The sequence below is a fragment of the Pleuronectes platessa genome, chromosome 20 (genome assembly GCF_947347685.1).
Source record: "Pleuronectes platessa chromosome 20, fPlePla1.1, whole genome shotgun sequence".
Classification (NCBI taxonomy): Eukaryota; Metazoa; Chordata; class Actinopteri; order Pleuronectiformes; family Pleuronectidae; genus Pleuronectes; species Pleuronectes platessa.
The window spans coordinates 14,057,253-14,084,831 of record NC_070645.1 but is presented as its reverse complement, the minus strand read 5'-3'; the positions used below and the strand labels follow the sequence as shown (position 1 = coordinate 14,084,831).

At 39.3% G+C, this 27,579-nt stretch overlaps 4 protein-coding genes across 4 annotated transcripts in view; 2 read left to right on the top strand and 2 right to left on the bottom strand.

Annotated features, from left to right (window-relative positions):
• Positions 1-203: 203 nt before the first annotated feature.
• Positions 204-5,583, top strand: dph2 (diphthamide biosynthesis 2). Its single transcript, XM_053412779.1, has 7 exons — positions 204-395; positions 1,060-1,236; positions 2,277-2,389; positions 2,906-3,126; positions 3,214-3,900; positions 4,563-4,745; positions 4,899-5,583. Exons 2-7 carry the CDS (start codon positions 1,087-1,089, stop codon positions 5,024-5,026), a joined length of 1,482 nt encoding a protein of 493 aa, XP_053268754.1. The 5' UTR covers positions 204-395; positions 1,060-1,086; the 3' UTR covers positions 5,027-5,583.
• ncf2 (neutrophil cytosolic factor 2) lies at positions 5,388-10,722 on the bottom strand. The gene is made up of 15 exons (XM_053412778.1): positions 10,494-10,722; positions 10,191-10,273; positions 9,917-10,025; positions 9,156-9,290; positions 8,740-8,847; positions 8,487-8,546; positions 8,123-8,166; positions 7,569-7,710; positions 7,387-7,452; positions 6,924-6,978; positions 6,704-6,747; positions 6,418-6,566; positions 6,216-6,327; positions 5,851-5,974; positions 5,388-5,749 (listed from the first exon to the last, which is right to left on the bottom strand). The coding sequence occupies exons 1-15, from the start codon at positions 10,665-10,667 to the stop codon at positions 5,658-5,660; spliced, it is 1,497 nt and encodes a 498-aa protein (XP_053268753.1). The 5' UTR covers positions 10,668-10,722; the 3' UTR covers positions 5,388-5,657.
• Positions 10,723-11,572: 850 nt separating this feature from the next.
• Positions 11,573-20,128, top strand: garem (GRB2 associated, regulator of MAPK1). The gene is made up of 6 exons (XM_053412777.1): positions 11,573-12,124; positions 13,295-13,435; positions 13,692-13,822; positions 13,971-15,164; positions 16,430-16,584; positions 16,868-20,128. Exons 1-6 carry the CDS (start codon positions 12,004-12,006, stop codon positions 17,727-17,729), a joined length of 2,604 nt encoding a protein of 867 aa, XP_053268752.1. The 5' UTR covers positions 11,573-12,003; the 3' UTR covers positions 17,730-20,128.
• A 393-nt stretch (positions 20,129-20,521) lies between these two features.
• Positions 20,522-27,579, bottom strand: part of prkdc (protein kinase, DNA-activated, catalytic subunit) — a 34,280-nt gene continuing 27,222 nt past the window's right edge. The window contains exons 73-86 of the mRNA XM_053412776.1: positions 27,054-27,214; positions 26,473-26,684; positions 26,296-26,383; positions 26,072-26,215; positions 25,290-25,497; positions 25,121-25,188; positions 24,807-25,027; positions 23,411-23,503; positions 22,963-23,043; positions 22,726-22,797; positions 22,435-22,636; positions 21,852-22,040; positions 21,512-21,651; positions 20,522-20,966 (exon numbers count right to left, since the gene is read on the bottom strand). Coding sequence (XP_053268751.1) covers positions 20,762-20,966; positions 21,512-21,651; positions 21,852-22,040; positions 22,435-22,636; positions 22,726-22,797; positions 22,963-23,043; positions 23,411-23,503; positions 24,807-25,027; positions 25,121-25,188; positions 25,290-25,497; positions 26,072-26,215; positions 26,296-26,383; positions 26,473-26,684; positions 27,054-27,214 — 2,084 coding nt within the window. The 3' untranslated portion in view covers positions 20,522-20,761. The remainder of the gene's footprint in view (positions 20,967-21,511; positions 21,652-21,851; positions 22,041-22,434; positions 22,637-22,725; positions 22,798-22,962; positions 23,044-23,410; positions 23,504-24,806; positions 25,028-25,120; positions 25,189-25,289; positions 25,498-26,071; positions 26,216-26,295; positions 26,384-26,472; positions 26,685-27,053; positions 27,215-27,579) is intronic.

The following is a 27,579-nucleotide window of genomic DNA, read 5'->3' as shown; positions in this document are numbered from 1 at the left end:
TTACAGTATGTGTGTTTCTATTTAATAACATGGAAATGTTGTATTGGCGATCACAACTGTGCTGTTGACGAGTAATTGTGGCTTCCATGGATGGGTATATGAGACACATCAGATGACCTGATTCAGTGAACATCCACGCCTCATATGAACCGTTCCTTGACTATTATTTTGAAAAACCCATTGACCCGGAAGTGTTTGTCCTCCTCTCGTGTACTAGCACGTGTGTATGTGTCAGAGCAGAGTTCAGCAATCAGTAAATACACACACACGCACTCTCAGTGGAGTGTGAGGGAACATGTGTGTGTAAAAAGCGCCATGAGTTAATTTTATAGGTTGTGTTGACTCAAACCGAGGAGTCATGACAGCTAGCGGCTAAGCTAACAGATCGAGCTCAGGTAGGTGTTTATCTTGTCTTGTTAGAAAGTGGTGCAGCTCCACCTGCCTGCGGGTTCAAGGCTGATGGGAACTCTAGGTGTAATACAGTTGGATTCGTTTACTACTATCAAAATCTGAGTGTTCCCCCTCCAGACCACAGCAGAGCAGTTTACCACAGACTCGCATCAGATCACATCAGGTCAAGATCATCCATCATATCATATTTATTCCCACATCCAACTGTGTTTTAACCATTGCCTGGAGTCTATTTAAGCTACACAAGAGTATTGCATTCACTTCCTCTTGCTTTTTCTACATCAATGACATTTTATTCTCAGAATTTGGGGAAAGTTTTCATGAGAAAAAAGTTTTATTTAGATAGCTCCAAATCCTGGTGCTTTCCACCTGAACAATCCCAAAGTACAGAGGATGCAATTGCAAGGCAGAAAAACTAATAGCAATGCCATCCACTGTTTATTACTTAAACACACAAGCATTTCCCAATGGCTCAAACCCAAAATATAAAGAATTGGATTGGGCATGTTTGCTTCAATGCTCTGAGAAGACTAAATGATGATTGTCAGAAAAAAACAGACAATTGTTTCCTCACTACTGTACTAATACAGTCCAGGTTTGATTATTGAATGTGAACATGGGTTTCATGTATGTTTGTATTTTTTACAGACACTGTTTAGTGTTCCCGATGCAATAATGGCTGACGCGTTCAGCAGCAACTCGGAAACGGTGCTCCAGCGAGTGGTGGACGTCACAGTGAAGACAAATACTCCTCCAGAGAAACTTGAGGAGTTGTATCAGATAAAGACAACCTGTGACTTTATCAGTCAGCATCAATTTCAAAAGGTGAGGATGTAAAAAAAAAAATCAATGCAATTCAAATGTTTTTATATTCATCTTATACAACGCTGTACAAAAGAGAGCGGGATAGAAACACACAACTAATGTTTCACGGCTCAGTGACTTATTCTACAAATATAAAATTGTGTCAGTCTCCTGAAAGGTGTACTGTTGCTGGTATGATTTCAAAATGGGCATCAGCAGGTAATATCAATACCTAAGCTTAACAAATATTTGCAAAGGGAGCTATTATCTGCTGGTCATTGCAAATGTTTATAGGAAGCCTAAAGTTTGTGTGCCCTCTATTGAACAGAACAGAACGTATAACTCCCACATGATGACTGTGGCAGTGGTAAAAGATAAGCCTTGGAAAACATGGTTAATCTTTTCAATAAAACATTAAATTGAAAAGAAAATCAACATTAAATTGTACAAGAAATGTGAATATGATAAGCAATGAAATATGAAGGGGATTATAGAGGATCATTGCCAGCACCAGCAGGGAGAGAATCTTTTCATAATAAACATAAACAACTGGTTTTTGAACGTGGATTTTTCATAATTAGACCAGACACATTGTAAATTGCCAAATTTAAACCGTTCACACTCAAAGCAATGGAAGTTAAACACTAAGTTTACACAGCTTCGTAACCCTTGCATATTAACCAACTGTTGTTGAGCTGTGATGTGGAAACTACTGTTTGCAAGTTTACACTCAACGTTATGGTCACATTTGTTTTAACAATATGCTCCCACACAGACCACATTGACATAGTGTAATTTAGTCAGTGGTAAACTCAGAGTGAACATTCAGTAAACGTTTCATAAAACAGTCTGTGTTAGGTTGGGTCAATCCGTCCCTTCTTCCACCCAATAATGTGGTTCTCCTTATCAATGTAAGTAGGTGATTGTCTGACCACTCAGTGGATTTCGACCGACCAGTCGAGCATCGGACTGCAGCCCATTTGATAAGCTGCTCATCAGTGAAACAGCTAAAGTTGAGTTGGATACCTGTGAGAGAAGTTAATTTGCCTAAATGTCTTCAGGTTGCTCTGCAGTTTCCTGATGAGCTGTTGGTGGACTCCGTTACAGTTGCAGCAGAGATTGAGAACCACACTAATGCCAAGACGTTCATTTTAGGAGATACATCCTATGGCAGGTAACACACCATGCTTGGTTTCATACATTCGTAAAGAACTAGCCATTGCCAACACACCATGAATTTTATTTTGAAGGTTAGGCACATAGATTTGTCTTCAAGGTTTTAATTAAAGGCTCATTTATGCTCCCTTTACGTATGAAAAGAGATACATTAATTTCAAATGATTGAGCTGTCACTGCTGTTCTCTACTTCCATGTTTCCTTGACGTTATATTGACGGCAGAGGAGGATTTGTTAATGTGTCTGTGCTCAGGCGAAGTAACATCATATTGATGCCTGTCGTTTCTTACAAAGTCAATAAATATATTTTATTGTTGACGTTTTTTTCCTAATGTCTTAATCTATTGGATTCACTTCCCCTACATAATTTCTGTGGTACTGCTCTATTTCGACTGTTTATATCTAACGTTGAGCATAAATGAGCCTTAACCTTATTGTGAGTTGAAATGTGTCTGTGGGTTTGTTGCCTGTTTAATGGAGATGTTGCTAAACTTCATTGAACTCTTTTGAGCAGCTGCTGTGTGGATGAGGTGGCTGCAGAGCACGTTGGAGCAGACTGCATTGTGCACTATGGCAGAGCCTGCCTGAGCGCCTCCAAAAGGCTGCCCCTGATGTACGTGTTTGAGAGAAGACAGCTCGACGTGGAGAAGTGCGCCTCTGCCTTCAGGGAACTCTACCCTGACACACAGAGTCACATCATTATCCTGTTTGATGTGAACTATGTTCATGTGATTGGTAAGATCTCACATAAAAGATCTCTCCTGTAAAAATATATAATCATTATTCCCCTCTCAGTAACTCAACACCACTTATTTTTTCCAGGTGACCTTCTGGAAATTCTGTCTCCGGAGTATCCAAACCTCGTTGCATCAGATCTCGTTGTCGAAGGGGAGCAGTGTTTCAGTCACAGCCAGATTAAAAGAAAACATGACAATTGTCTGTCGGAACAAGACAACAGCCAAGTGATTTGTCAGTTTGGGAGACAATTCACCTTGAGCGGTGGTTCAAACATAACAGATCACAGTATGTTCTACGTTGGCCAGGAAGGAGCAACGCTGCGTAACTTCATGATGACTTGGAATCGCTGCTCATTTTGTTCTTTTGACCCAGTAACTATGATGGGTAGGAAGGAGTCAGTTAGCATCAACCGTGCGCTAATGAAGCGCTATTACGCTATAGAAAGGGCCAAAGATGCCAGTGTGGTCGGTATCCTGGTTGGAACACTGGGGGTGGCCGACTACCTCACCATCATCCAGCAGCTGAAGCAGACCATCGTCAGGGCTGGCAAGAAAAGCTACATGTTTGCCATGGGGAAACTGAACGTGCCCAAACTTGCAAACTTTTTGGAAATTGACATTTTTGTGTTAATTGCTTGTCCGGAGAACTCACTGTTGGACTCAGGTGAGTTCTATAAACCTGTAGTGACACCGTTTGAGATGGAGGTGGCGTGCAACAAGAACAGGGAGTGGTCAGAGGAATATGTCACGGACTTTCGACATCTCATACCAGGTTAGTTTGGGATTGATTGATGTCACAAAACTCCAAATAATCTCTTTTGGACTTTATATTTAGGGACTGTATGCAATTATTAATTGAGTTATGGGTATTTATTTTTGCTTGAGAATTTTGATTGGTGTCGTTTTGGGAGAATTAAGCTGTGAGCTAGGTCATGTCCAGACCAAATTTCAATTTCAGTCTTTCCATGTTCAGGCTAAAATTACTGAAAAGGTCAAACAGTTTGAGATTATTGCTTTATTTTGTGCAGTGGGTCATGAACAGTGATCTAACAGATACAATATAAAGTAAAATGTATGATATAAATGTGGCCAATATTATTATTAAAGTTAAACGTTTATGTTATTTTTTTAAAGTAGAATAACTACATAGGAATATAATCAGTTTGCTATAAATTGGAAATAGTTTATTTCATGAATAATGTAGTTTGCACTGGTGGCTACTGGGGTTAATATCATCCCATTAATATAGGCTCATTCTTTTGAATTGGATTTTCCTTAAATTGTTGTTATGGGAGGGTGTCCATTAATTCAGTGATCAAAAATGTTAATTAAGCTGGATTTTTTTTTTAAACACAGTCCCAGATAAGAGTTCTACACATTTATGCAGTAGCCATTTGAAATGATGTCAGATATTTTATCTCCAACGTGATCTAGGTGGACAGAGTCATGTGCCTCTGGCTGATCAGCAAGAGGAAGGCGATGAGACGGACGTGTCTTTAATCACTGGAGCTATGCGGAGTCGCTGCGTATTGAGCAGTGAGCCTGCAGAGTCCTCACATGGATCCTCGGTGGTCCTCAGGAACCAGGCGCTAATCGTAGCCAACACAGACTCTGCTGGTATGGGACAGTCAGAAAGTACCTTTAAATTCATGCAGTGTTTGCTTTCATTTCTATACACCCATACGTTTATTGCAGAATTGTGCACGTTCTCTTACACTTAGCAACTTAATGCATGATGTATAATTTCACATTTTTGCTTGGTCTTTTCAGCATCATTTCTGGCAGGACGAAGCTGGCGTGGCTTAGAGCAGCAGTTGGGAGAGACCCCTGTGGTGAAGGCAGTAGAGGGCAGGAGAGGCATAGCTATTGCTTATGAAGAGGAAGGAACGTCTTCATGATAATTAAACTTTAATCCACAAGCTCATCGATAGATTATTTAATCATCACTACCTGCAGCTAAAAGTGTGCAGTATATGACTTGTACTCATAGAAATATGTAAGTAATTAATAAACCAATACAGGGATCACCCTTTGTTATTTAATTTTTTTGTGTGTCAGTTGTTTTTGAACATTTTCGGCTTATTACCGTGATAATACAGACCACCGAGATAATTTTGTCACTATAATCGTGATATGAAATATTTACTCGGTTTCATCTCTACTCTGAATCTTCAAAACATGTTTGTTTGAATGAATCTGTTGGAGTGACTTTCTAAAATTAGTTCATAATTTTGGAGTGAAGGGGATCAAAAAAAGACACTGGATATGTAATAATTTATTTCACATGAGTATTGCACAGATAGTCGTAATAACCCAAACCATAATTTATAACTTTAGATTATGAATATATTAATGGAAGCTGAAGCAAGTTATTTCCATGTGAACAAGCAGTGTTGCAAAAGAACAGTTTTTATTGCACTTTATACATGTGAATAAATGGATTAATGAACTGAAACCGAATTTATAATTTTATTAATATTTTGAAGGGAGAGGCTGTACAACTGTCCTTAATCAGTTTGTTTACACCAGCTACTGGGCATTCACAGGAACTTCTTCAACAAAAGATGCAGGGAATATACCAGTGTTCCCATTACATTGTCCTTCAAACCAATCCTGGTTAACTGAAGAAAAAGAAGACATGGTTAAGAATCATAAGTCCTGATCAAACCTGAATGATTTCTCAATATTCTGTAGGTACATTGTCAAAATAACACATTATCACCTTTTGAGAGCAATGTGATTGTATCCCCTTGATGGAAATTGAGATCCTCTGGATTTGATGAATCATAGGTATGAAGTGCCACCAAGTGGATGTCATTGTTTGGTTCTCCATCAGTTTGCTGGAACTGAAACACACACACGCATAGGATGAAACGTGTGAAACTGCTCCGGTGTCAATGCAGAATAAAGATTTCAATAGCACAAATGTTGGTTTTCCATGACAAAAAGGCAAATTCTCAGGTAAACCTTGAAGACTATCAGTAAAAGTCATAAGCAGGTTTGATTCATAAATATTGATATCATCTTAATCCCCTTTGTAGAAAACTGAAGTATCACTCAGAATAACTGTACCTTACCATTTCTTACCTCCTTGTTGTGACACCACAAGGTGATGCGCCTACCATTAGCACGACTCCACACACTTTCCATTTCTGTGTCGGAACTAATCAGACTTAGTTCATCGGCATTGGAGGTCACACTATGTCAAATGAAAGGATTGAATTTTGAACTTGGCAGTAACACAATACATTGGTTAAACTTGAAGATGTTTTTTGTATGTGTAGTGTACCTCAAGGTGACTGCAGTAGAGGGGAGATTCAGTTTCTTACTGATTTTCTTTATCAGTGTGTCATAGTGAGACCCAGGTGGTACAGAGACTGCGAAGTTGAATGTAAAATGGACTTTGACAATATAGGAATCATCAGGAGACTGAGCATCCTGGAAAACATGAACAGAAAAATTGTCAGATGGTTTATAATCAATAGGAAAATCCATCTTAATTGCTGTCATACTTGTTTGACAGTTTTGTGGCTCATAGGTCGGACTGGACAAATGCGGGATTTGACTCAACATACCTTGCATTTTATGTCTCCTGTGCTGTTGTGACTTGGAGTGAGACCTTGAATACAGAAAAGGGAAAGGAAAAGAGTTTTGGTCTTTGTATTGGGTCAAAATATAATTTGTGAATGTGTCTTGTGCAACAAGATGATAACGATATTGATGTCATGTTTCATCAATTACAGAAGCTATTGTAGAAGTTATGTATCATATCTAAGAAAGAAAAGCCTTGTCTACCTTGTTTCCTTTCAGGTCTGGTTGGAGGTTCTCGACTTGGAGCTTTACGCATTTCCTGTCCATGGTTAATCCCGTCCAAACAATGCCATTCAAATTACAAAGTAATAAAGATGCTTTATGCATGAGGTATCCATTGAGTTCATACAGACATGAGCTGGTGACCTGCACCATAATACAAAACTTGAACAAATACCACATGTCCTCACACGCCATTTGCCATTTTAGAAATCAGCAGATTATGTTATACAAATTAGGAAGACAAAGACCACTGATTATTTATTTAACATACATTTAAAAGTCTCTGAGCTAAATGTTGGAAGATTCAATTGATTCTAAAGATACTATCAAGATACCTTTAGAACATAATATGATTCATCCTTCTCTACTGGCTGTAAAAAAGGTTGAAACATTACTTTAGCAGACAACGACACCACAAAAAGTGGAAAATAAGTTACTTCCTCACCTCCTTCTGTTTAGAAGCCAATGAGATCTCCAAACGTTCCAGGTAGTTGTACGGAACAAGTCCCCTCTAGAATTGACAGAAATTGAGATGTGTTGGAACTTTATTATAAAATGAATAATGGGTTTAATGCACTTTTTCTATAAAAGAAAAACATCAATAGGTTGCAGATGTGGTGGTCTTACTCTTTCATTGAAGATCACAGATGCCCAGTTGTCAGCACCTTTGTGCAGCACAAACACAATATTGCCTGGCACAACAGCCAACTCATCACTGGTCTCAGGAACAAACTCAAACAGGACAGTGTGGGGGTCTCCTTCCAGAGCCCTGTGAAGATAGGAGATGTCCACTCACTGTTGGGAGACAGTATGCAAACCAAACTGTTTTTTGTTCTCTTCCTTACATTTATTCAATAATTCAGCATTTTCCTCTGAGGAAAGTACTTTATTATTTAAATTGCCTGCTCTTATATTTTAATAGTTTCACTTTCTGTTATTATCTGATTTTAAACACATTTTGGACATCCTTCATGTACAGTGGATAAGGGGTAAGTTCTTTACACTATACTGCCCCCTCACAAATCTTGCCATATGTAAAAAGTATTAGCTGTCATTGTAAACTGATGCAGAAAGGCTAAATTACAACTAACGACTACTGTAAATTTGATGCATATTTAGTGAGCATCTTCTAGTCTGTATGGTGAATCCTGTGAGATGGGGACTGCTAACTGTGGTTCTACCTGAGAACCTCGGGCTCCTTTGGACAAGTTGGTCCATCTTCAACCTATCAAATTTAAACACAAACACAAAGCATCCAGTCAATATTAATCTAGACAGTTTGAAAAGCATTTTTCCCCAGTGTGGTATAACAACGCAACACGTGATAGTTTCTTATTTTCTAAAAAAGATTTCAACTACTGTATCTGACATGGCAATTTTTTTTACATTTTACATGCTAACATAATTTAAGTTACCGAAACAGGTTGAGCATTATTAAATGCCTTAGAAGATTTTGAAAATAAGTATTGTATTTTCTGATGTATTTATTAACATGCTGCGGAAAGGCAGAAATATCATTATGCTGTTTACATAGACCCATGTCACCTGAGGCTGTAATGGAGCAAACCCAGAGAAGTCATCCTGAGGAACCACAGAGGCAAGAACCTAAAAACAATGTATATTTGTTTCATTACAATCTATCACAAAACATTCATTAAGTAAAAAAGTTAAGTAAAAAAGTCTTATATAAAGATAACATTAGTGGCTGTGTGATTGACACTCCATAGAACTGGATGACAGTTTAATACCATTCATGTAGTAACATCTGTGTAAAGCCTTTCTGAACATCAAGTATTACCTTTGCTTTGCCCAGATAGTCCTTCTTCTCCAGTTCAGCGACATAGTGCTTATTTGGTTTGAACAGAGCTTTTGATGGGAACTCGACCAGTTTGAAAAGTTTCTGTTTCTGTTGGTGAAATGGCTTCACATGTCAAATTCAAATGCAGCGATCAAAAGAAGGTCACTTTGAGTGGTTTACCAGCGGCACTGTACTTTGCTTATCCTTGACCACCTGTTTTAGAGTACCGTTCGGTTGATGTTTATACTGCATGTATTAATTAGCAAATGCTCTCGGTCAATTGACCCCTTTTCCATTCCAATATATGAAATAAAATTTCTTGAATCTAATCAGATTTAAAGATATTGACAAACAAACACAAATTTCAATTGGTACTAGGATGATATCTTAATAATATTGGCCACATGGTGACTGACCAGTGTTGACTGAAGAGCTCTGTCAATGGCATTGAGCTTGGCATCTGTTTTGTTATCGAGAGCCTTCACAAGGTTTTCCTGGGCCTTTTCCCAGTTGCCCAGCTGAGCCTCAGCCAGGGCCATATTGTGGAGAACCTGTGACAGGAAACATTGATATTGAATAAGTAGCTTGCCACTATTTTTGATCTCATGCAGAACACAGAACTGAGACTGACTAAGAACAAATATGGCAACGCCTGCCAGCTAGTTCTGGCAGACAACTCGAGCTGCGCTGCGCCAATCATATTACATACATCATGTGACATACCTCAATCTCCACAACCATCTATAATACACACCCACCTTATCAGGTGGTCTATTTAACCAGAGAGACATTTCCCATCAACCCCTCTTGCTCGCACTGCTGCTGCAGTATTGCTACCTGTTGCTTCAAACCCTCCACCACCCCAGCATACACCTGTAGGCTCCAACGGGGGGTTACAAATATTTGCTCATCACTCCCATCATTCCTTTGTAATCATATGGGGGAGTGATTAAGTTGGAGCCTAGACGCCAAACACTAAATCTGTTGTAATAAATAATCGAACGTGAGTTTTCTGACTGAACTAGACCAAAATAAAAACATGCAAACCATGAAACAAATTCCATGTGTCTGAACTATTTAACACTGGTAGACAGAATGTATGAAAAATAATGATTTGTTACATAATAATGAGGCATAACAATAATATATAATAATTTGCAAGCTTTTAAATACTTACATCACATGCAAATAGTTTGTATCTGAGTCCAAGTGCTTTGTAATCTATCAGCTGGTTTCCTCTCAGTGCTTTGAAGGCATGCTGGAAATCACCCAAGCTCTCCTCATACCTTTCAGCAGGAAGAATCCAGTTTATTACTTTTGCATTTAATTAACCAACAAAATTGTAAAAGAAAAATAAGTGATAGGAATCATTTCTTCTAATAATGAAACTAAGCTGTTATAAAATCACTGTTAAGTATGAAAAGTTTGTTGAGATGAGTGGTGTTACATACCTCTGCTTTTTGTAAAAGGTGATTCCTCTTTGAAAGAAGGCAACTGCCATATGCTCATCCCTGCGTATGCTGCAATCAAAGGCCTGAGAAGAAAAATGATAAAACACTGTGACTTCCTCCTGAAGAGAAGGGAAACTGCAAAATTCCACTTCTGCTTTCTCAATGACTTGCACTTTTCAACAGTAAAATACTTCTCTACCATTAACACCTACATGCAGATAAGATTTTACTTTTTAATGAGGAATATTAAAAGAAGAATTTCGTGTTTTAGCCAGCATTTTACCAACAATAGGTCCGACATACCTTTTCAGCAGCATCCAGATCTTGGTTAAGAAGATGAAGACAGCCTATGTCAAAATAAATTTTTGAGTTGGGCTCTTCGATTGACAGGAAAATCCTGAATGCTCCAGACAAATCCTCTCTTTCAACACAGGTGACGGCCTCATCCCATTGACGCAGAGTGTCGACAAAAGACATAGTGGCTGGCTCAGGGTGCACAGTGCTTCAGAGCAGATTAAGGAACCTCCACAGATTTATAGCAGTGAGATGAGGAAGTCTGGTGATGTAAATTATGCCAAACCCACCACCCATGCAATGTGTTTGTATGTATCTGTGCGTGCGCATGTGTGTGTGTGTATGTTTTTAGGGGTAGGGTAAGGGTTAGGGTTAGACATTTAGTTAGGATGGTTAGGGTTAGGTCAGGTGCAAGGGAATGCAATATGCCAATGATTGTCCTCACTAAGATAGATGTATAAATGTATTTGTGTGTGTGTGTGTGTGTGTGTGTGGTGTCCAGGTAAAAACAAATATTGTGCGGACTTATCCAATACAATTGAAGTAAATGGTGACCTCTTCTTTTAATATATAAAAACAGCATAATGAAAATACAAAATGTGTCTTGAAGCCCAGCCATTTAAATTCGACTCGAAACGGTGCCATTTACATCATGTTTTAGGCCTCAATGTCCCGTGGCTCAGATCAGAGGTCATTTATGCTAAAAACTTGGTGTAAATGACCTTGTGGTGTCAAATTAAGTGCTGGGGCTTAGGGACACCTGGATGACACCACGGGAGCAGTATGGAGCCATTTTTATGATTTTATTATATTGTTTTCATACTTTAGAATAAGTGGTCACCATTTCCTTCAATTGTATTGTATTTGGCTGCAAAGCTGTTTACCCCTGAAACTCCTAAAGTGTTTCTCAAACCCTTAACCTCCCCGTGAAAACATATCCTTTTGAGTAAAAATATAGAAATGATAATAACAACGTAAGTACACAGAGATACGGATTAGGTGGGTATTCTTCTATAATCACTCTGAAGCCTTATAACTGATCAACAGGTGGTGTTTTATTTTGGAAGAGACTGTTGTTATGTATTTTGACAGTCTTCAGCATCACTGCTAAACCTCAGAGAGCAAAATCTCCACTTAATGGAAGCAATTTTCTTCCCTTTGCAAATATACCACGCACACACTGAGCCGCACTGTGTTTTCTCGTGTTGTTTAACTCTCAAAGTAAACAATGATTTTACTTTAGAAGAACAAATTACGTGTTTCCGCTGTTCGTGTGGCTAACTTTCCTCGATGCACCCGTCGCTAGCTAAACAAACATGGCTGTGCTACGCTTTCGGACAACGCGTCTTAACTAGGCAGACGGTAATGCGTCGGTAAACGAGACACATGCCAAACGCGACGCCCTAGATGGAGACTCGGTGTGTTGTGAAGCTGGTTAGTGAAGCGTAGCGTTTTGCGACCGTGTTGACGCGCAGTGAGGCCAGTAGCTCCCCCGGTTGGCTAATGCCAGCTAGCCAAAATGGACCTTGGAACAATGTTGTACAACAATTTAAAAGAAGTAACGTGGAGCACGACGTCCCTGCCATTAGATCAACTCGTCAGCGCATACAGGCTGCCACAAATTGCCAAGCTGGACAACGGTTAGTAACTTTCTGACAATGGCCAAGTTTCTGTGCTACAGCTAGCAGCGGTGGCTAGCAGCTGGTTAGCAGCCAGGGTAAACTCAGCCGATTTTCTTGATGTTTGTCCAACAACATGGTCTAGTTTGTGTTGGATAAAGATGGTGTGATTGTGTAGATGCGTTGTACACATGTGCTTTAGTTGTGGAACTAAACCGATTCATTAGAGTAAAAGAAGAAGAAGAGGTACATGTTAGGGGACAGCATATAAAAGCATCAGATGACTGTAATTACAGCTGTGAAGATAAATGTCCAGTGCAATATAACATTTTTTGCAGGTTGAGTTTCAGCCCTTATCTGATTTGTCGATAGAAGGGGCTTAAAACTCAGCTCATTAAGAAGTTTAACATGACAATGACCCTGCAAGGAAACAGACCAGTGTAAGTCAGCTAAAAGAAATGTAATGTAACATGGGGAGCATGTTTAGTACAGCAATGGAGCCATTGTGACACCAGCAGGGGGTTATCATGTTGGTCTTCATGATCCAGTCCTCTATCCCACTCCTGAGCAGAACTGTGCTGATGCATTGTGCTTTTAAATTGTAGTGCTTGTGTTTCAGAGAGGTATGGATTAGGGCATTAGTCACTGTCTGATGAGGAAAGTGAATTGAGTGCCGTGTAGTCCAATGCCAATGATCTGAGTGGTGCTTCAAGTGACACTAAGAAAAGAAAACAGTCGCCATGGTCTTCCTCATACGTGATGTTTAAATGTTGGGAGCAATCACCATTATCATTATGGTTCAACACCTCTGCCAGGGAACTTACATTTTCACCTTTGTCCGTTTGTTACTTTGTAAGAAACATTTCACAAAAACAACGGAACAGACTTTCTCGAAACTTGGTGGAAGGATGCGGTATGGATCGGGAAAGCAAAGCACCCATTTAAACTGCATGGAAGGGATCTACAGTGGGTTCCTTATCCAGATTAAACCCAGGAAAGGCTGTAATACTGCAAGGAACACCAGGAAAAAGTGTCAAAAGCATATACAATTCCCACTACATATACCTAAGTTTCAGAATAATGTCTTGATATATACATGGTAATGGCAGAGGTAGATTTAGAATGGGACTCAGCAGAGTATATTTAATTTATTTGAGATGCACAAATGATTCCCTGTTTTCATTCCTGCAGGTCAGTTGGTGGAAGGGCTCAGAGACAATGACTACCTCTTGATTCATTCCTGCCGTCAGTGGACGACGATCACCGCTCACAGTCTTGAAGAGGGCCACTATGTCATTGGGCCCAAAATAGAGATCCCAGTACACTATGAAGGTGAGACACATCTAGACAGAATCTTTCTAGTTTAGCCCAGTATTGTCTTTTGTTAACATTTATCTGTTAATGAACTACCCATTACTATCCCTTTTGAAAACTTGCTAAACACTCACAGCAAAGCCCTCAAACTCTCAAACTCTGACAATGCAATGGAGGGTGTAGGTTGCATTGCACTACAGTCCAGTTAATGATGCTTCAATGCTTGCTTGACCCAGTCAGTTGCAATAATATGTATTTTCCTTCGTTCCTTAAGGCCAGTTTAAGCTACTGGAGCAGGACAGAGATGTCAAGGAGCCTGTGCAGTACTTCAACAGTGTGGAGGAGGTGGCCAAAGCATTTCCTGAGAGAGTGTATGTCATGGAGGATATCACTTTCAATGTTAAGGTACATTTGATGTGTAAAAGTTTTTCATTTTTTATTAAAATTAATTTTTCTTTGTTGGGATTGGTTTTTAGTTTGAACTTCTTTTCACTCTTCAAATTTTGATTTACCAGCCTCATGGTTTATTCTTTTCCATGTCATTTTTGCACAGATGGCTTCAGGGGAATGTAATGAAGACACAGAAGTTTACAACATCACACTGAGCACTGGCGATGAACTGACATTAATGGGCCAAGCTGAGATCCTCTACGCCAAGTGCTTCAAAGAAAAATCGAGATTCAACACCATTTTCAAGAAGATTGGGAAGCTGAACTCAATAAGTAAGATTGGTCGAGGCAAGATGCCGTGTTTGATCTGCATGAACCATCGCACCAACGAGAGCATCAGCCTGCCTTTCCAGTGTAAAGGCAGATTCAGCACTTGTAGTCCTCTGGAGCTTCAGATGCAGGACGGCGAGCACATCATCAGGAACATTGTAGAGAAAACTCGTCTCCCAGTCAATGTCACGGTACCCAGCAGTCCACCACGCAACCAGCATGACCTCCACCTCATCCGCGAGGGCCATCGCTATAAACTGGTCAACATTCAGACAAAGACGGTGGTTGTGTGCTGCATTCTGCGAAGCAACAAAATAATCCCCATCCATTTTCCCTTTCATATGGCCATGCCTAGATTTATTATTCCAGAGGAACTGTTGCAGGGAGAGTTGTGGCTAGAAACCATGGTGCATCGCTGGTACTCCTTCTGCCAGGAGCAGTTTGACATAGACTACTATTCCCGCGCCGTGCGGAATGTGCGGACAGACTGGAACGACGATGGTAAGAGTCCTAAGAAAAGCAGTGGGAATGGTAGTTGCAGCGGAGGCAGCAGCAGCTCCAATGGGTGTCCCGGTCACATGCAGATTCCCAGCTCTTTAACTTATGCCCGGGATGAGCTCACCCAGTCCTTCCACAGACTCTCTGTGTGCGTATATGGCAGCAACCTGCATGGAAACAGCGAGGTCAACTTACAGGGCTGTATGACACTGTGTGGGGATTGGGCTCTTCTGCCCTCCGATAGCATTCCTTCAGACTCTGGAGAAAATGACATTTTTTTCCCTGAGCTGCTGGACAGCACAAGCCAACAACCGCCCTTCAACAAGTCGGATGTTCCGTATGAGGAGCTGTGGTTAGATCACTTGAGAGGTCAGAACCCAAAACCCTCTTCAAGTGAGGGAATCCGAGGCATCAACAATGGCTGCGGCACAACAGCAACCCTGTCATACCCAGTCACTTGTTCTCTTGGAGCAATAACCAGTTCGGATGTCGCTCTTACTCCACCACCGGTCCCACCCAAATCTGAAGCTGTGAGTAAAACTCTCAAAGTAAAGTTTAATTCCTGGTTTATTTGTTTGCATCTGTGGTTACAGTGGTTACAGCAAACGCAGCAACTGTTATGTTTTGTTTTAACATTGGCCTTGGGTCGGGTTTGGACACAAAAAAAAGAGTCCCTGTCGGGTTCTGGTCAGGCTTAGGTAGTTTTCTCGCAGACACAGACAGGCTCAGACAAAATATGTGGCCAGAGCTGCATTGTACTACATGTGGCTCAGAACGAATAGAAGAAAAAACTTTTGCAAGTGAACGCAAAAGTAGTCCCCCAAAAAAAACATGAATGCCAGACTACCCCTCCAATATAATTTCTATAAAGAGAAAGTATATAGGTTGATTTGGCTCTTGCAGGTAAAATGCTGACCCTAAATAGTACCTAAAACAGATTTTGTTAAAATTAGTGCTGTCAAACGATTAAAATATTTAATCGCAATTAATCGCATTTATTTCATAGTTAACTGGCGATTAATCACAATTAATCGCAAATTTGTATCTATTCTAAATGTCCCTTCATTTATTTTTTTCCCATAATTTTGTTTCCGTTTTAATGCTCTTATGAACATGGAAAAATGAATTGGCTTGCTTTATGCAAATGTTTTATTTTATTGAAAAACAACATTGCCAAACAGGGTGATACAAAATAAAATTATAAAGTGCACATTTCAGGTAACCCAAGAACCCTAACCCTATAGTGCAGTTAAACCATGGCTTAATATTTTCTTTTTTTCAAGTTTGCTGTGAACATAGCATTCAGGCCTCTTATTTCAGAAACAATGAACCGTAACATAGGTTACCAATAAAAGGTAAGCCTACTACTTCTTTGCTTTCAGTCAGCTACTCAAACAGACAAGCAACAAAAAACAAACAAACAAAATACACAGGCAAGTGCTGGCCTTTGAAATAAATTAAACACAGAACTTTGTAGGGCTATTTGAGTCCTCCCCATATTTGTGGAAAATGTATGAAATAAGCGGTGGGCGGAGCCACTGGACCGGTGCGCTATCTGGGAGGACACACACACACACACACACGTGTAAGAGTTGGCAGCTCTGCGTTAATCTCGCGATAAAAAAATTAACGGCGTTAAAATGGGTTTGCGTTAACGCCGTTAATAACGCGTTTAACTGACAGCACTAGTTAAAATAAAAGCCTTATGGATTATAAATGAAAGCTGTGTCTAACCCTAAAAAGTGAACATGTTAGTTTTGCTGTCAGTTTCACAGTCAGGTCATTTCCTTTGCAGGTGAAGGAAGAATGTCGTCTGTTGAACGCCCCACCAATCCCTCCACGAATTTTGAAACAGATGCCATTGGTGCCCATGCTGTCAAAGCCTCGGCAGCAAGAGACTCGTTCTCCGAGTCCAACTCTCTCCTATTATTCCTCTGGTCTCCACAACATGTAAGAACTGGAAGCGTTTAATAACACTCTCTGACTTCTCTATATTTTATTTGACTAAAGTGAAGTTTATATATGAGGACATTTCAAATTCAAAGACAACCATGTTCTCTGTTCAGCTTTCCAAATCCACCTACATGCTTTTGAATTATATTCTGTGTGGTTAGCTGTGTTGATTCGTTGATAGTATTTTAATGAGACATTTCAGTGAGAAAGAATAATTTGTCATTATGAGACCAACAGGAAGTTTCCTCTTCTACTACTAAATACTATGTTTTCCCATCAGAAGTGGAGCATGTGAAGAAGAAGCAGCCGACCCACAAGAGCAAAGCCACGTGTGCTACCCCTGTAACTGGGTTAAATCAAACAGCACTGAGCCAAATGACTCTTTGCCCACTGGTAGCCTGTCACTAGATGGGATGTCCTCCAGGTTGTCTTGGCCAAACAATTTCAGTGTAGGAGAATCACACTGCATGGAGGAATTTCTACCAGCTAGCTGTCGGAGTTACTACAGTTACCCTAGGAAGAGATCCCCAAGCACCCCAAAAACCTGTACGTCAAGCCTTGTCGACTTTGAAAGCCGAGATCACGCACAAAGCAGTAAGGACTTCATGTTGCAGAATGCTTCTCTGAATCAGGTCTGCACAAAATCTTCGAGTTACAATTCAGAGGTGTACAGAGACAAGCCAATAGAAGAATCTAACACCAAGCAGAGCCTCTCTTGTCCCATTTTACCCCCGAGAACGCCCAAATCAAATGCCATAAAGAACTGCACAGACTTCATGCCAGTGTCAGCTTGTGACGCAACGCAGGAAACTTCAGATTGTTCGCTTACTCAACAGGAGCAGAGTACCAAAGAGATATATTCCATCTGTGATTCATTGACTCCCAACTGTTCATCCGTGTCGGCCAGTGCACAGTGGCAGCCTCCGTCCAGCCTTGCTGGCCTCTCCATTGAAGAGATGTCCAAATCTCTGAGATTCATTGGCCTGCCAGATGACATTGTTCCTCTTTTTGTGTCTGAGAAGATAGATGGCAATTTACTCCTGCAGCTTACAGAGGAGATTTTGTCAGAGGACTTCAAGCTAAGCAAACTGCAAGTGAAGAAACTAATGCAGTTCATAAACGGATGGAGACCCAAGATATAACTATAGTATGTGACACTAACGCCTGCTGTAAAGCAGAGCAAGACATGCCTTCAGTATATATGCTATGCACACCAAGCCACAAAGATTTTCTTTCGTATAATATGAATTTATTTACTTGTTGGGTTCCTGTAAACCCACAAAAAAATCTGTGACTGCTATTTACTTACTGTATGAAGTCATGTGGCACTTTGATGAAGACATTTTTATGTTTTTCACCCACAGAAATGTTTTTAAGTCAGTATATAAACTTTAAATCCAAACAGATGAGGAGAGGACAGGAAACAACATAATTAAGAATCTGCTTGATTAGGATATGGGTAATTATGTTCTTCAAGGTAAATTGCGAATTTAATGATTTTTAAAAGAGTACACATTGGACTGTAGTATATGTTTATTTAACACACTGAAAACTGTTAAAAACAGTTATAGATAAAAAGTAGCAAATTTTGCTGGAAATAACAACTCCTACAAAATTATCACATTTGTTTTATAAAAAAAATCTAATTATAAACTTGCGTCTCGAGCATGTAACTACATAGTTACAATAAGTGATGTATGCACTGTATTAGTTTTATGTATGGGATATATTACCACAGTTTTCACAACGTTATTTAAAGTTACTGAAATTGCATCATAAATCAGTCATCAACAGTTGATTTAGCCTATATGCTGCTAACATGTAATAAAATTAGGGCTTGACCGATATGGATTATTTTGTGAGTTAATGCCGATACTGATATTAGGGAGTTCTTCCGATAAATATCGACTGATATATATATTTGAGAGTAATGGGCACTCGTTCCAAAGATCTCCCTTAAGACAACAAAATGTAACCTATGAAAAGGATTGAATTGATATTTGCAGTTTAACCATAAACATTAGTTTAAATAACTACCGATAAGAAGAAAAATCGAATAGAATCAAATGTGTAGAACTTAAATTTAGAAAATAAACATGTTCACATTGTCCTTAAAAATGTGTAATAACGTTTTATTCTATAAAAAAGGTTATATCAGCAAACATAAATGCAGACATTGATATCAGTGAATGGCTCATATTGGCTGATATTTTTCACTAATACATCGGTCGGGCTCTAAAAAAAATCTATTTGTGCTCTTTTAAAAATCAACCCCTCTAACATGCTTTTTACAGTTTCATCTGAATTAGAAAACTCTTGTTTAACTTTTCTACATGGCAAGAATTAGACAGTGCTGTAACCCTATTGTATCTGATTGATGTACAGTTCCTTGGCAGTTAATTGGGAAAAGTGGGATCTGAGGGCGGCCTACAGTGTTGGTTAACTGTTGTTTTCTTTCTTCTTTGTTGCATGCGTTTAAACCAACAGGGGGTTGTTATAAGAAATTACATCTCTATTCTGTGTGTAACATTGTCCACTACAGAACATGGTAGTTAAGAGTGAGCCAAATCAAATGATGGTTTCTGAAGAGATGTTGTATCTGTCAACTCTTCTCATGCAAGGTCTTATTTCTCTTTGATGCCTTTTTAATATGAAATTGAATTAATCTACATAACTACTTATTTTTACCTAAAAAAACATCTCAAAGTTGAGGTTATTTATCACAAAAAAGAAATTGTCTCTTTACTCTAAAAACTAACATGCATCATGCACTTTGGTTGATTAATTACATGCAGTTAAGGTCATAAAATATAAACCTATAAAAGAATAATGTCTGTGTTGCAGGAGAGTGAATGCACTACATACTTTTTCATAACTAAAATGGTACGTCTCCAGTGTCCTCATTGTCTGTATTACAAGTGTCCTAATGCAAGAAACAAGTAAAAGCTTTTCCGCGCCTTAACCCAGAGACCTTAAAATATATATGTGATATTTCACTTTAGCTAAAAGGTTTTCATTTTACCAGTCTCTCGTCATGAGAATATGCTCTAACATCTCATCGTGAACTGAGGGAATGTTGTCAAGTGTGTATCACAACCTTCAGAGACATGTGAGCTAAGATTAAAATTGATGTGTGCGATATTGACAAATAATGGTTTTTATATGCGGTACTTTTTTTTCCTTATAGCCTTGATTCAGAGTCGATTTATTTATGCAGTTATTTGACATACATGAAATATGCAGAACAGTTATTCTTCGACCATTTGTGTTGGTGATATATGAAGGTGCCTCAGCAACCAACAGCTGTTGTTTTTCCCCCGGTCACTATCTGCAGTGGGGTGTTACATAGTTTTCTTGATATTTTCTTTTTGTATGTAAATGCAAAGTTATTGTAAATTCTTTTAAGTGATTACTAATGTTAATTATTTTTGTTACGGAAAAAGCTAATGTTCAAATTTCTGTACTTTTTTTTTTATTCTGAAAAAAAAAAAAAAAACTTGGGTTCTACTCGCATTAAAATAACATTCATGAAGAAAGAAAACCTGCCTTTCTCAATCTCATTACATGGACAGTGACCAAAAAATTATGTTGATAAGCCATATGTCCAGGTTATTTTTCTGCTTTCTTTGCAACTTTAGCAGTTTGCTGGTTTGTAGCAACGGATTGCAGTTCAGGTCAGAAGCTTCCCTGGAACCAGTAGGTGCTTCATCACTTCTGCTTTAGTGTAGAAACACAGCCACCATTTCCTGCCTTACAAAATAAGCAGAGCTGTGGTTACCTTAAAACTCTGAGACACTAACCTGAAACTCACAGTTTGAAGTAACAACAATTCTGCTTTTTCCCTTCAACTGGTTTAAACTGAAAAACTTAACTAAAAACAAGGTGAAACCACATCGCTACCCTCTGATATGTGAAAAATGAAGAAGTCTACACCAACAATTATTCCGATTTATTTTAAGTAAAAAAAGATCATCTATTACAATTACTAAATCCCATCTTTCTTTCAAGCTTTTATTTGTTCAGTATGAGATAATATGTTGATCCTCTCTGACAAACTCTGCCATGACAGAATACATGAAATCAAAGGGAGAATCATTTGAGATTACAAGAATCTTTAAACATCACAGATTTCCTTTCCTTCATTCTAGATATTTGTACGACCCAGATCAAACAATCAGAACCATGGCTCCCAGCCTGCCCAAACCCTGCCGAGCACATTCTGGTCCATGGCTTGGTCGAGCAGACATTCCACCTGCTTCTCTGCTGACAGGCCCGAAGGCGGAAGTTTAGCACGGATGTTGTGCTCTTGAGATCCCAGAGCCACAGACTGCATGCCTGGAAAGGCCGGGTCCTTCTCAAAGCCCAGCTTCAGCTCCTCACTGACAAAATAAAACAACACACAAGTGAAATGTCTTAGTTAAGACAAGCTTTGTTATTGGTGTAAGAGGTCATCTTAGGCAGAATTTAGATCATGGTGAAAAGCCCGATGACAAAGGAATGGACACAATATATGTATAATTTTTTTTAATCAGAGTTGAGAGTTGTAACACTTTCATAACAGAAACCATCTTTAAGAAAGATTTATTGCGTGCACTTTAACTATTTGATTTGGTTCATGTTTTGTAATGTCAGCGTCACCTTGACCTCTGACCACCAAAGTCTAATCAGTTAATTTGAGTAAAAGTGAATGTTTGTGCAGAATTTGAAGAAACCGACACATGGACATAAAAAGTGTTATAAATTCACTATTATAAAATTATATAACAATATGAATCTTGTGCATTTGTTTAATACTGGAAGTTATAAAGCTGAGTCAGTCAATCCACAATATTGGAAACCAACAGTGCTTTAATTGTAACTCATCTTAAACTGAAAAAAAACAACAACATTAATGATTAATTAACGGCATGATTTGAGGACCTACCTGGTTATAGCAGCTGGATTTGCTCCTTCTAGTTTTTCTCTTGCGAATTTCACCTTCTGTAATGGATACCAGTTGATTTCTTTGGTGTTTATGTCCTTTGTCCAAGAGCCTCCTTTCTTCAGCTGTTTCAGCTCAAAGTTCTGTGTAAAAGCGATGAGAAACGTCACTGGTAACACAATTTTTACTGTATGAGGGAAGGAAAGGTTAAAAACAGAAATCATATAAAATACATGAAATCCAACACATTATTAACGTTTCCTACTGAGACTTTGACCTTTTATCTTTCCTACTCACGTGTCAAACACTCAACATTTAGTGGGATCTCTGACGCAAGACTTACCTTCCAATCCAGCGATGGTTCCTTAACGAACACATCCATGGTGTTGAGCAGAAGGTCCGGGTCAGCCCTGAAGGCTCGCAGCGAGTGAATCATGACGTTCTGGATCAAACCAGACTCCTTCAAGGGTTGCATCAGATTGACAAACTGTCTGGTCAGGCGGAAAGGCATGAGCTCCGGCACAGGGAGGAACTGTGAGGACAGATATATTTATATACAGTGTCAATTCCCATTTACACAGCTTGACAGAAAAAATAAAAACACACTTTTTGACTGTTAGACTGATCTAATTGTGTGTTGGGTAGAGTCTGGAAATCTTCATGCATTTAATCTTACAGCGTTTTTCCTCCTTTTAATCGATGCATATTACATATTACGCTATATTCATGGTTTCTGTGTTTCGTCACTGTCTCTTCATTTATAATTATTAAAAAAGGTTTATTGCTGCTCCATGCCCTGTGTGCATTAACCCAGACTCATAACTGATCACATGGGTCTAGTCATATTCTATTGATTATCTTCCATTTGTTTTAAATTGCTTTAAAAAATCTGTTCTTAGTTAAAGTACTGTATTTGTTTGAATGACCTGTGTGGCTGAACCAAATGCGTGACCAAAGTCGATGCCGATCATGCCCCCTGTCTCCATGTTGATCATGAAGTTGGAGAGATGTCGGTCTCCAATGCCCAGAATCCAGTGGCTCACACACAGCAAAGCATGAGAGCTGATAAAGTGAGATCTCAGGGAGAGAAAGGCCTCTGGACTGTTGCACATCTTCAGAAAAGCTCTCCTAAAATGTGCAAAAGAGAAATTGGTTTTCTGCCTGTCAAGTGTCAACCGTAATGAGCACTTTTATTATCCAGAGAGTTTTTGACGTACTTCAGCAGATCACTGGGCACATGCTGCAACACTTTCAAAAAGTTGCTCACTGCATCGGCACGCTTTGCATTCCTGGGAAAGAATAAATATGTTCATGCTCAGGACATATGGTAAAAAAGTAGGTCAGATTGTAAGAGCTGGACATAGTAAATTATAAACAACAAAATTTAAATAAATCTGTTAATTACTGTCTGTACCCAGTGCTTTATGAACAAAACTCATCACGAATAGACTTACTTGTAAGCGTGACCATACAGCTTGATACCACTCACTTTCGGAGCAAAGGTTGAGAGCCATTTATTGTAGACTTCAGGAGCCCTTAAGAAGAGGAAATCATCATCACATTAGAAGAGAAAAGTTCCAATAATCAATTATTAGAATAATGGATAACACTGGAAAAGTCTTTATAGGGTCTCTTTTTAAATGCCACTGATAAATGTATTTTATGATTACAGAATATATATATTTATGATTAATTAAATATAAATAAATTTTTCTATAAATGAACATAGATCACACTGATTAATTTCATTAGATCGTTGTTGTGAAAAAGTTAAATAAAGATGATGTTTTTGTTGAGGCTTGGAGACCTTTATTTAGAAATTGTTGTTTAATATATAATATGAATAACACATTTTTAAGTGTTCAAAGAGAAAGTTATTAGAGTGTAACGTCAATACCGTACCTCTGTGATGTTTGCTGTTCCTCCTCAGTCATTGTGCTGACCAGGAACTCTTTCAGAGTACAAGTATTGTCCATCCATTCAATCAGACCAATTCTGTGAACAAATAACATTCCTGTTGTATCTTATACAATAAGAATAGGGGGTCAGTGTCAGAGCGTGGTTGCAATGACTGGCAAAAATAAAAGAGATATAGTTAAAGAATAAATAAATGTTTTTTTCCCCCTCTGTTTATTCAAGAGTGTGTTATTTCAGTTTGAGAGCAGGTCTTATTGCTTTCACTTCCACAGCAAGTACTTCCCTTGCTTCATTTACACACCTACAACAAGGGCGGGTAACACTACACCTGACATACTATTGGTTGGGGAATTTTAAAAGACTAGTTAAAAAAACCCGACATAGAACAGAAAAAAATAAAATCCAAGAGCAGACGGAAATACTGAGTGCAGACGTTACAAATGTGCACAGAAGCAGGGTGAGCGTGAGAAGAAGAGCTTAAGCTGGAGCGACGGGAAATCCATCCAAGCAATAAAATATCTGAGTGCAAGTGCCCATGTTGAGCACGAACAGAGCAAATCAGAGCACAAGCAGGGACTATTTGAGTGTGAGCACAGGGTTTTGATAGCCTGGATGCCAGACGAACTTAGCCCCGCCCACAACATTTGAGGTCGGGAATGGAGGACCAAGTGAAAGAGGCAACCGAAATGGGCATCACGGCGATGCAACTCGGCGTGCACGACGAGATGGACATTACCAGCGGTCGTTGCCAGCTCCTTTTCGGAAGCCCGGAATCCTGGCGACTGAACAAGAAGTGGAGGAACATGCTAGGCAGTTTTTCAAGCCAACTTAATAGGTATTGTCATGGATGATATTCATCTAACTTACAAAGGGTAAAAGAAAGTCTTGACTGTCTGACTTAACTAACTCACAATGTCGTGATATGAATCAAATGTTGTGAACACAGTATCATAGGTTTCAATGTAAGTTCGCTAACTCAGACTTAGTACAATCATAACGTTAGTGTCATTGTAGCGTGCGTGCAGTTGAGTTCTGTTGACAACAACTATGGTTCGCTTAACATACGTCACATACTACGTTGCTCTGATTGGTTGTAGGTCTATCCAATTGAGCGAAGAGGCTTTTTTTTTTCCTGGTTCGGTTGAAACACGCCCCATAATCACAGCCCAATGGAGCAGTATCAGACTCATATTCTTAATAGAATTATGAGTATGTTAATGTCAGGCTAGGGTTTTGAGTGAAGGAAATACAAAACCTGAAGTGAAAATAAATCCTGCTCTCAAAGTGAACGACGATGCTCATGATTAAGATGGAAAAGATAATGCGTTCGTTGATTGCAATCGTAACCATAGGGAAATTGGTGGACAAAAAAGCTCACTACCTTCTGGATATGGGAATGACTTGATAGGTGCGGAGCCGCAAGCCTCTGCGTGTGCAGGCAGCGTCGTAACTCAATAAAATGTTCATGACGCCAAAAAGCTGCTCGATGCGTTGGTCCTGGCGGAGGTCCTCCCCACCCTTCACCAGAAAGGGGTGGTCCCGCTCGTCATCCCCACGGATGATCAGACGTTTGGGGCGACGGATGGAGGACATCACCTTAATCTGCAGGATAAAATTTTCACGCAATCACATGCTATTGGACTATTAAAACATTTAAACTGAATTGGTTTAAAGTGAACAAGAATAAAAGCATACCCTTTCATCAAAGCCTGTTATTTTTGCATGGTACTCTGGCAAAGGCTTTGATCGGCCGTCATACTGTCCTATAAAAAGAGGAAAACATTGTGGCTGACCAAAACACTAACAATTCACCATATTTCCAGACCCTGATATCAGTGTTGTTCTTTTAAATTGAACTACTGACCTGGGATCTCCAGCTCATTGCTGAACAGGTCCGCTTTAAACCCACTGAGCCAAGGTGAGTACTCTTTTAAGTTCCCAGGTTCTGTCTGAAATCCACGCATGGATGCTGCCAGCTCATCCACTTGCCGCAATAACGAATCGTTTTTCCTCTTCTCAAACAGCTTGCTGCCTTTAGCTCCCAGCAGCTTCTCCACATCTTTGGCAAATCTCTGTGAAATCAAAGACAAAAAGACTGCAATGAAAAACACAGAAACAAATAACGTGATGTCTTGTTCGCATATTTGCAGTTATAGCTTTTGTGTATTAGTGTATTCAAACTATTTAAAAAAAAAGGACCACACAGGCTTGAATGAAATGACTCTTTTGTGGAGAAGAAACTATTGGTGGACTGTCTCTTTGACAACATCTGAGTGATGTTCATAGAGCTTTAATAGTTAAACAATGAGGCTGTTTCAAGATTTTGGATCCAGAAGGAGTGAAACTCCAGGGAGCACTCCCTTTACTCTTGTAAAGTTGTGACTGTATATTTTTGCAACTTTTTTCTTCTTATATTTAGACCTGAGTGTTATAATATTATGACTTAATTCTAAGAATATAATAAGTGTCTGGTTAATTACAGCTTTATCATCTCTTTTCTTCAACATGCTCTAATACTCCTTCATGTTATACTATTTGGTGATTAGCAAAAGATAGAAAACTTGCATATTTATGATTACTTGTCATTGTATCTATTGTCATATACGCTATCCATACCAAGTCGAACCATCAAAGTTAACAACAAACCTTGATAAATTTCTTGCGAAACGTCCCATGACCCTCTGCGTCCTGATGCCCAAGCGAAGAGCGCATCTCGTCATACAGGTCACACATTTGCTTTTTGTCAAAGCTCGGTTTGTCCAGTTCGTTTCTCACACAATCCCACCAATCCTGTTGGGACCACATGAAAATAATCAAGTCCCATGAATGAATTGCTTGCAGCTTGATTAACTCACAGTTGAACTTGTTACCTTAAAAATCATCTCAGGATTTGTGAGCTGCTGCAGCGCGTCCACAAATTTCTTCACAGCTCCTCCCTTATCCAGAATGCTCCTGAGCCTGCAGACACAGAAACAATATTCATAAAAATAACACTTGCTGCAATGTAGTTTTTCTCTGCTCCTCAGGCAGAATATTATAAAGTTTACCTGTTGACAAATTCCTGCTGATGGTGTCCTGTTGCTGAGTCCTCAAACTGAAAACTCTCGCTGCTGATCATGAGAGCGTAAACCAGGGCTTGAGGGTAGCACTCTGCTATCTGCCTGATGCAGTGTTGCACTGCCACAGCTTGTGGCTTGTCCAACAGGGCGACCATTTGACTGATCCAGCTAATCAGCATCCAGCAGGGAATTGATGTCATCTAAATACAGACAGTGGTGTCAACTGGAGCACACGTACATCAAAGAATACTATCAAGTTGAAATTAAGGGTCCTCATGACAGCAGTTATGTAGAATTTAACTGAGAAGGCTTTAAAATGCTCATCATTATTTTCTGATTTATTGGCCTGGTTTCCACTGCAGATAAGAAATATGTCATTTACAGAGTGTTTCAGATTGTCTGTCTACAGTTACCGCCTTGAAATCCATATATAACTGATATGCTTCCTGCTTAAAGACCTACCACATAGCGGAAAAAGCACACAACATGTTTGGGTTAAAACTGTGCATATGTAGATAGAAGTGTGGGTTGTTTGTCCTGCTGTACATACCTGGTCTAAACACACTCACCTCTTTTGTCATGAGGTCCAGTGTCTCCGAGGGGTACAGCTCGATGATCTGCAGCAGACGTGGGAATTTGAGACGAGCTTCCTCTGAGTTCATCTTCAGTGCTTTCAACATGCTGTCCACTACATGAACAGGCAGTGTCAGAAAGTCTGGAAACTGACTCTCTGTGACAAAACAGAACACACATATATTTACATACATACAATAACCAGTGCAATAAAGTTGACATGACACCCAATTTTCTTCTTAAGCGTTTTGGGGAATTTTTTCCTTTGTTTGACTGCTCCTTGAAAGGTCCCATTACTTGAGTTGCAGAGTCCTTCCACACTTGTTCTGTTAATGGGCTTTATGGGAAAAACGGGAATCCACGCTGAATCCAACTGTGATGTATTAACATCTTGACAGCTTTTTCTAATATTTGCATAGCAATGAAAAGCAATGAAAAAGGATTCGTTGTGTCAGACATATTCATAATTTAAAATCAATCATAAAAATGTCTGTAATAGTTAAAGTGGTGTTAGGTGCTTGT

Bases quoted from the DNA above. Each gene is read 5' to 3' on its own strand.
- ncf2 (XM_053412778.1), bottom strand. From the start codon at position 10,667: ATGTCTTTTGTCGACACTCTGCGTCAATGGGATGAGGCCGTCACCTGT. The intron at 8,848-9,155 runs GTCAGTCACCAT...TTTCACCAACAG, and splicing joins GAGCTCTTCAGTCAACACTG to AAACAGAAACTTTTCAAACT. The intron at 7,453-7,568 runs GTAAGACCACCA...TGTCAATTCTAG, and splicing joins CTGTGATCTTCAATGAAAGA to AGGGGACTTGTTCCGTACAA.
- garem (XM_053412777.1), top strand. From the start codon at position 12,004: ATGGACCTTGGAACAATGTTGTACAACAATTTAAAAGAAGTAACGTGG. The intron at 15,165-16,429 runs GTGAGTAAAACT...TTTCCTTTGCAG, and splicing joins TCCCACCCAAATCTGAAGCT to GTGAAGGAAGAATGTCGTCT. The intron at 16,585-16,867 runs GTAAGAACTGGA...TTTTCCCATCAG, and splicing joins TCCTCTGGTCTCCACAACAT to AAGTGGAGCATGTGAAGAAG.
- dph2 (XM_053412779.1), top strand. From the start codon at position 1,087: ATGGCTGACGCGTTCAGCAGCAACTCGGAAACGGTGCTCCAGCGAGTG. The intron at 1,237-2,276 runs GTGAGGATGTAA...AAATGTCTTCAG, and splicing joins GTCAGCATCAATTTCAAAAG to GTTGCTCTGCAGTTTCCTGA. The intron at 4,746-4,898 runs GTATGGGACAGT...TGGTCTTTTCAG, and splicing joins AGCCAACACAGACTCTGCTG to CATCATTTCTGGCAGGACGA.